Source organism: Phocoena phocoena, chromosome 11 (assembly GCF_963924675.1).
Source record: "Phocoena phocoena chromosome 11, mPhoPho1.1, whole genome shotgun sequence".
NCBI classification, from domain to species: domain Eukaryota; kingdom Metazoa; phylum Chordata; class Mammalia; order Artiodactyla; family Phocoenidae; genus Phocoena; species Phocoena phocoena.
In genome coordinates this window covers 60,958,685-60,967,408 of record NC_089229.1, presented here as the reverse complement: position 1 = coordinate 60,967,408, position 8,724 = coordinate 60,958,685, and the positions used below count along the sequence as shown (strand labels likewise).

Genomic DNA, 8,724 nt, shown 5'->3' with positions numbered 1-8,724 from the left:
GCTGTGGAGAGAGGAGAAGACAAGCCTGGCTGGAGGCTCGATGCTGTGCTCCTTGGTTAGTGTAGGCAGCGGACAAATGAGATGCAAATCAGTACGCGGAACAAGGCCAGACTGGGCAAGCATTCAGAACAGCAGGCCGGACCCGACTGACTTCTGCAGAGTCCCCTGTGGGCTGGCTCGGGCTGTGGGCAGTGGACACAGAGCTGGCCACGCAGGGATGGGAGTGATAAGAGTGGGAGAAGAGCTGAGAGGGCTCAGGAAGGCGGGAGGGTGGGAGGAGCAAATGGCCTCCGGGTCACTCAGTATGTGATGGACGTCTTCAGACTTGACTCGACCGTCTTCTTCAGGATGGTGTGGCAGGTGGAGCTGGAGCCAGAGCCGGACACAGAGCAAGAGCCCAGGACAGGGCCCTGCCCAGAGCCCAGGATGACGTTGGAGTCACCGGTCACGATGCTGGAGCAGCTGGACCCAAAGCTGCCATTCCCGCTTCCGAGTCCACAAGTGCCCACCAGGCCACCATCTGCTCCTCCAGACACGATGGTGCTGCCTTCCCCAACAGCTGCCGAGAAAGGCACCAGGGTCACAGCAGAGTCCTCGATTCCCCATGGGGCCCCTCTCCCAAAGTCCCCTGATACTCACAGATAGTGACTTGACTGGTGTACTCCCCAGACGTCCTGGGGGAAAAAGGACGAGAGGAAGAAATGCTAAGAAGGGCTGCAGAAAATATGTTCCCAGGTGCTTTTAAGCCTCTTAGAGCAGCTCACCACCCTCTGAGCAGATAAAATCCCCAGTCCCCAATTTTAAATCCCTCCCAGCAGAATGGGTGGCCCTCGGTGGCTCACAGTGTCAAGAAACCTCTCAGCATCCTAGGGACTTCCCTGGGGGCGCAGTGGTTGAGAATCTGCTTGCCAGTGCAGAGGACACAGGTTCGAGCCCTGGTCCGGGAAGAACCCACATGCCGCAGAGCAGCTGAGCCCGTGCGCCACAACTACTGAGCCCACGCGCCTAGAGCCCGTGCTCCGCAACAAGAGAGGCCACCGCAATGAGAAGACCGTGCACCGCAACGAAGAGTAGCCCCCGCTCGCCACAACTAGAGAAAGCCCGCTTGCAGCAACGGAGACCCAACGCAGCCAAAAATAAATAAATAAATTTATTTTGAAAGAAAGAAAGAAATCTCTCAGCACTCTGTGTTGGCCTTGCATCCCCCCACCCCCACCTCCATCACACATCCTCAGGGCCCTCTGACCAGCCCCACCTGCTCTCCTCGCCCTCCAGCAGCCTGCGGTAGGTGGCGATCTCCACATCCAAGGAGAGCTTCGAGCTCATCAGCTCCTGGTACTCGCGCAACAGCTGCGCCATGTCCTGCTTGGCGGTTCTCAGAGCAGCCTCCAGCTCGGCCAGCTTGGTCTGAGCATCCTTGAGGGCCAGCTCCCCACGATGCTCGGCATGGGCGATGGCAGCCTGCAGTTTGGCATTCTAGAGAGGGGTAGAAATAAGGGAGGAAGTGGCTGTAAGCCCGACACAGACTCCCAAAGCACCTACTGTGGATATAACTTAAAGGCTGAGATGGACCATAATCTCAAGAGCTCAAAATTATTCCTGGCCATGGCCAGCTCTTCTCATTCTCAAAGAGAGTATTGCCTCTTCTGCTTCTTGAACTCCCAGAGTGGGTTAAGTAGCATCTCAAAAATGTCAGGTCCATCAAGAACTTCAGAAAATAATCTTATTTGGAGATAGGGTCTTTGCAGATGTAATTAGTTAAGGATCTCAAGATGCTATCACACTGTATTCAGGGTGAGCCCTATATCCAGTGACTGGTGTCCAAGAAAAAGATGAGACAGACACTGAGATGACGCCGTGTGAAGATGGAGGCAGAAATGGGAGTGATGCACCACCAAATGAGGAATGCCAAGGAACTTCCAGAGCCACCAGAGGCCAGGAAGAGGTGAGGAAGGATTCCCCCAGCTCCTTCAGAGTGAGTGTGGCTGCCCGCACCTGAGTTCAGGCTTCTAACCTCCAGAACTGACAGAATAGATTTCTGCTCTCTCAAGCCACCAAGTCTGTGATACTTTGTATGGCAGCCACAGGAAATGAATGCAGCTCCTTCTCCACTTTCTCCCATGATCTTCCCCTATTTCTCCCCACCCTGTCGACCCTCAGCACCTTCCCTGCAGCACTTTCTCTCTCCTAGGGTACTTAAAGCTCTTCCTGTCCCGTGCGGGTCATTATCTACAAGTCTCATCTTGAAGGCCACGTGTCCTTGAGGCTTTCGGAACAGCCCCATTTCAAATACTTTATCCTGATGTTGTCAGAGTCTCATGGGCCTCAGTTTGTGGTCTGAAAAACATTCTCTGTGCTCACCTCTCCAATCCGACAGAAAACTCCTAGAGGAAGGACAGCATCCCTGTCCAATCAGCCATCTAGTTGATTTTCCCTCACGTTCGGTTCAAGAAAGAAGACATTCCCTAAAGGCTCTCTTTCACTTACCACAAAGCACCCCACGGATGAGGAACAGGGTCTCCATTCTACAGGTGAAGAAACTGAGGCTCGGAAAGGAGGTGAGTGGCGGAGCTGAGACCCTAACCCAGAACAGCTGAGGTCCAGTCCACCGCTCTTACTGTAGCCTCAGTTCATCAGGCTTGTGCATGAAAAGGAGGAGTGAGAGGGGGCTGTGACCCCAAGAAGGATTCTCCCAGGAAAGGCACCTTGCTATGCAGGGGGGACTGTGTTTCCCAGACATGGGGACATAGTGACTCTCCTAAGTGCTGGCCACTGGTCTCTGAGACTCCACGCATTTCATTGTCACCTGGGTGAACTTAGTTGAGAAAGCAGGTTTCTTGCCTCCACCTTTTTTTTTTTTTTTTTTTGCAGTATGCGGGCCTCTCACTGTTGTGGCCTCTCCCATTGTGGAGCACAGGCTCCGGACGCGCAGGCTCAGCGGCCATGGCTCATGGGCCCAGCCGCTCGGCGGCATGTGGGATCTTCCCGGACCAGGGCATGAACCCGTGTCCCCTGCATCGGCCGGTGGATTCTCAACCACTGCGCCACCAGGGAAGCCCTCTTGGCTCCACCTTTAGAGACTCAGATTCCCTCTCTCTGGTGGGAAGCCCAGGAATCTGCATTTTATCAGACACCCCCAGAGACCCCCAAAGCTTCCAGAGCAAAAAGTCCACATTTATGGGCAAAACACCGTGGCAGCAAATTGAGTAATAGGACCTGGTCACCCTCATCTCAGGTCCTTCCTCACACTCCGAAGGAGAGCAGGTCAGAATGGTTGGAGACTGAGTCTGGCCTTTCAATGGTCTGTGCTCCAAGAAGCACAGACCCTGCTTGCATGTGGACAGGCCACCCATGGCTTGGGAGTCAGGCTGAAGTGCTTGAGGAAACGGCCAGACTCTGTGGTCTCAGCTCTCAACCCTCTGTTGATCCCAAGAAAACTATGCTTTGGGCTTGGGGAAAGTGAGGGCAAAGACACTCGAAAACTTAAGAATCTGTAATCCTCACACCTAGAAGTCAGGTCTCCAGGAGAAGCAGGAACCCACCTCCCTGCCCTTGCCATTTTCTCCCTCCACCTCTCCCAGCTCCTCACACCCACAGTATCACCTGACCCTCAGGGGGCCTCGGCGCCCCACCGTCCTGCCCATGTCCCCGGCTCCCTGAGATCCTGGTACTCTTCCTCCCTAACACGGGACCAGGAAATTCAGCATGTGGCCTTAGAGTCTTTACTGGGCTTGACAAGTAAGCATGAAAAGAAGAGATAAGAAGAGATGAATTATCCCTCTCCCCAAGGAGCTGAAAGCAAGATGTGCATGTAGACACAGAATGCAGCTTGAGGGCTGGGGCCAGGGTTGGCAGTGCAGAGCCCAAGCAGCTAGAATTCCCAGGAGGAGAGCTGAACGCCTCTGAAATGGGGCTTGAAGTTCTCTCCACCCCAAATTAGCCAAACCCCCAGCCAGTTATCAAAGTTTCACACAAACCCAGCAGTGACCCTGGCACAAAGGTGGTAAGACAGAGGGCTTGGGGCCTCTGGTACCCTCACCTGCTTTTTGAGGTTCTCAGTCTGACTCTGCAGCTTCTGAATTGCCTGCTGCAGCTGAGTGATCTGGACTTTGGTCGCCTTCATTTGGTCCCCACGAAGCTGGGCAGACACCTGAAGCTCCCGGTACTGATGGGGGATGGGGTGATACCGTCAGTGGAGAGGACCCTCACCTTTGACCCCAAGACCATGAGGAACATCATGGCCCCGGTTCTCTGCCTCCTCACATCCTCATTTGGGAAGCGGGTTAAAACGCTTGGAAAACCAGGACACGGTGGGATGAGGTTGCGGAAGTCTGGGCTCATCTCCCACAGTTTCCCTGCATTGCTTCCCTCCTGGAGAGGGGGAACATGGTGCCCACCCAGCCCTGGTGCTTCAGAGAGGTTATTACAACTGCCCAACGGGACCAAGGTGGACGACCACCCTGGGGGGGCAGGCAGGGAGACCCAGCCATTTCCAGCATGGTGCCTGTCCCCCAGCCCTGGCACCTTGGTCTGGTACAGCATCTCGGCCTCGGCTTTGCTGGTCCCAGCGATCTCCTCATAGCGGGCACAGACCTCGGCGATGAGGTCTCTGAAGTCCAGGCGGTGGTTGTTTTCCATGGACAACACCACAGACATGTCGCTGGCCTGGGTCTGCAGCTGGCCCAGCTCCTGTGGAGAAGACTGACTCAGTGTCCATTGACCCCCCGGCTCCCCTTCCCCTTGGAGCCCTGGGCAGGTGGGCAGAGTGCCCTCTTCCTTCGGAGGCAGCCCTCCTTCGTGCCGGGTGACAATGAGCACACCCTGCCCTCTGCGGGGCTGTGTCCTTTTCTGGAATTGAGGGCTGTCCAACGACTCGTGGACATTAAAGGAACGTGTCTGGCAGGGTCTAAAATCCCCTGGGTGCCATCACTCCCCTGACCTCCTAACGCATCCTCTCTCTTGTTCCCATTGCTCCAGTCACAGCAGCCTCCTTGCATTTCCTCAAAGACACCAGCACCCTCTGCCTGGGATCCCAGATTCCCCACTGTGTGTCTGTCTTCCTCACTTCCTTCAGACCTTGGCTCAGATTTTGTCTTCTAAATAAGGCCATGCCAACCACCCTATTTGAAATTGCCACCTGCCCTACCCCCCTGCCACATTCGCAATCCTCCTTTCCCTGTTCTAATTTTCCTTATTCCCATAGTATTTATCACTTTCTAACATACTTGGTAATTTATTTATTTACTAGGTCTAGTGTTTATTGTCTGTCTCCCAATAGAAAGCAAGCTTCATGATCTTTGTCTGGTTGTTCACTGGTGTATCCCCAATACCTAGTAATTCACATGGTAAATTCTCAGGAACTGTTTATCAAAGGACTGAATGACTGGCATCTAATTCACTCTAACCAGGCTTCACCTCCCAGCCACTCCCACTATTGCCACAGGAGCCTGCCCACACTGTCCCCTTCCCTCCCGCCCACCTGCCCCTGGCAGACCATCACTTCTGCCCTTAGTGATCCATACTTCTTCATACAGACGCCTCAAGAAGCAGATGTACTCTTTCAGAGCCTCCACCTTGCCTTCCAACTCCATCTTGCTCGAGAGAACTCCGTCCACATCCTGGGGACAGGAAGATAAAAGCCATACACCCCCACTCTCTCTCTGGGGGTCCCACTCTGACCCAGGAGTTCTGTTCACACACTGCCCAACACCCACCCCAGGGACATCTCCAGCTCCCATTCTTTCCTCCTCCAGCCCCGCCCTGCCCTGCTCTCTCTTTTGCCTGACACTGACCTATACCACCTTCAGGAAGCCTTCCCTGATTCATCCTAACCAGTTCTGTTTCTTCCACTCCCTCCCCACCCTCTCCCACAGTGACACCAGAGCTCATCACATAGTCCCTCAGTTGGATCTTGTCCTAGGGTCCCCCTGTGTCTACATAGACGTCCCATTTCCTCAGAGGGTCCCTATAGGCAGTGTGACGGCATGTCGTGCATGAAGATCTCCCACTCACTGCCCTCCCAGCCCAGGACTGGGCTCTGTGCACAGTGGATGCTCGGGGTTCAGGTAGAGCAGCTGACCCCACCCTCACCTTTTTGAGGACCACGAAGTCTTTCTCCAGTGTGGCGCACCTGTGGGCCTCCCGTTCATAACTGCCAAGTAAGTATAGAAAGACGCTGCTTGGAGTGCCGGCATCAGAGCCCAGGCCCCTCTCCAAGTACACTCTCCCTGCAAAGGCCACTCTGCTTTAGATGCTCCAAAGCAGGACACACCACCAGCCTGCTTCTCTACTCTTCCATCAGGAAGCTTTGTCATGTCTTATGTCCCTCTTCACTCTTTCAGCCCAGGTCGACTTGTGCCATCAGGCGACCTTGCTTCGTGTTTATAAGGCACATTCAAACACTCTTCTCACTTACCACTCACAGTCATCAACTGAAGCAGGCATTTTGGATTTTATTAGCGAGATTACAAGATGTGCCCGAGTCCTAGATAATTAGGTGGCCCAAGCAGACCTAAATCACAGGTCTCCTGGCCCCAATCTTTCCAGGACCTTCCACCTGGGTCCTGGAGCAATGCTCCCAATGGTTCTGGAAGGTAAGAAAGGCAAGTGGCATTTTCCCAGTCTACAGATACGGAAACTGAGGCTGGGAAAGGTAAGATGCCTTGCCCAAGGCCACACAGCTATTCCTTGTTCACAGTCACTAAACCCAAGCCTCCTGTTGGTCCAGGGCTCTCTCCAGACCACCAGGTGACCTGGTGGGGAACCCAGAACCACAGCCTACCTGTGAATCATGCCACAGGCCTAGGGATGTTCCCACTAATGAATTCTCTTCCACCTCTGAGACCAGAGAATGTCTGAGTCACTTTGACCCACAGCCTGCTCAACAGAAATTTCTCAAGAAAAGAACCCACATAGGCCTTGTTTAATAAGCCCCTCCCAGCCTTGACCAGAAACGTGGCCCTCGTAACTGGGGCCTGCTAGAATCGAGGCTCTCCAGTCCTGGATATCAGGGGCTGTGGGACCACTTACTTGCAGCAGGTGGGGCTCCCTGAGAATCAGAGGGAATGGGGATGCGGAGGGGCTAGAGGGGAGGCGGGTCATGTGACCCTGGGAGCTCGGCAGTAAGACACCCTCTGGCTGACAGCCTGATTCAAGCCCTCCCAGCCCCCATCCAGGGCCCGTGGGGATGCTGCGTTTTGCCTACTTGGCTTTATACTCCTCCTGCTGGTACTGGCAGGACTTCAGCTCGGCGTCCAGAGACACTCGTTCTCTCTGCAGCTGCTCCAGCTGCTTCCTGAGCTGGACCAGACAGGCCTCGAAGAAAGACCGCAGGGCCTGGGGGCTGTCACTCAACTCCTGCTGCTGCAGCAAGTCCCACTTGGTCTCCAGGACCTTGTTCTGCTGCTCCAGGAACCGCACCTACAGCGCAAACAGCGGGTCCCTGAGGCAAGCTCCTGCCAGACTCCCTGGGCACAGCCTCTGGGAAATAAAGCTTGAGCAACCCTCTAGCCAGCCCGGAGCCTTTAAGGCCTTTGATAAATATTTTCCAACACACTAAATGAATTATAATGACATTTTTATAAAGGGAATTTCAAAACACTAATTAAACAGAGCCTCGGCATAACCAGAGAGCCTCCAGTTAGACCACAGGAGGGACTTCCTTGCTGCAGGAGTGATTAGAAAACTAGTAGGAGACCAGACTTCCCCATTCCCAAGTCCATCGAGAACAGTTCCTCGAGGGAGGCACAGCGACAGGGGCTCAGCTGAGTTCACCCTCACCTTGTCAATGAAAGAAGCAAACTGGTTGTTGAGGGTTCTGATCTGTTGGGTCTGCTGAGTCTGAACCACCTGGAACTGGGGGTCGATCTCAATCTTCAGTGGGGTCAGCAGATTCTGGTTGATGGCCACTTCCTGGATGCCTCCCGGAGGGCACGGGGAAAGCCCAGGCCCACCGATCCCCTCCCCATACCTCACCCCTAGCCTTCCCCTTGAACCCCAGGCCCTCCCACGAGAGCCTCCTTGGCACCCCCCAAAGGAACTGAGGCTCCTGCTGCTGAAGTTGACCCTGCCTCGGCCCCCCGAGCGAGCAGAACAGGCTGAGCAAGCACTGAAGCCCCTCTGGGCCCGGCAGGGAGAGAGAGACATGGCAGAGACTGAAGGTTTCACAGCTACAGACAGAGGATCCTCAAGGTGTGTGTGTTCCTGCCCTGAGGCCCCGGGACGGCACAAGACTTTTATCTCCTCCCGTGCCTGGGCTGGGTCTCGGAGAGCAAGATGCTCTTGGCCTGAGTGTGTCTGTCACTGACTCCAGCTGGCCTCTTCTGACACGCCTGGGGAATAGGTGTCTGGCAAGTGCAGAGCCCAAGGAAGAGACCCAGAGCCTGCCCTCAGAGCTCCCAGGCTATAGGAGGGATGGGCACATTCTGAAGACCAGGAAGTAGCCAGAGACCTGGACTTCAGTGCTGAGGGATGGGGAAAGATGGCCCTGAGCAAACTTCCTGAGGGTCATTCAAGGAAGGCTTCCTGGAGGAGGAGATGGGGAAGAAGGGAGGCACATTCAAAGGGAAAAGAAGATGGAGGGGGTTCAGATGGAGCTCTTGAGTGCCCTGCAGATGCTGGACAGAGGAGTGCATCTTCCCGAGGGAGGGTCTACATTCGAGAGTAGGAGGAGGAAGGCACTTTGCAGCACAGGAGAAGCCAGGAGGTTAATAGAGGTGTTATTGT

General features: G+C 54.7%; 1 protein-coding gene across 1 annotated transcript; it reads right to left on the bottom strand.

The window, feature by feature from the left end:
* Positions 1-299: 299 nt before the first annotated feature.
* KRT78 (keratin 78) lies at positions 300-8,145 on the bottom strand. The gene is made up of 9 exons (XM_065887586.1): positions 7,780-8,145; positions 7,205-7,419; positions 6,091-6,151; positions 5,523-5,618; positions 4,525-4,689; positions 4,040-4,165; positions 1,256-1,476; positions 640-674; positions 300-559 (listed from the first exon to the last, which is right to left on the bottom strand). Exons 1-9 carry the CDS (start codon positions 8,143-8,145, stop codon positions 300-302), a joined length of 1,545 nt encoding a protein of 514 aa, XP_065743658.1.
* Positions 8,146-8,724: the final 579 nt, after the last annotated feature.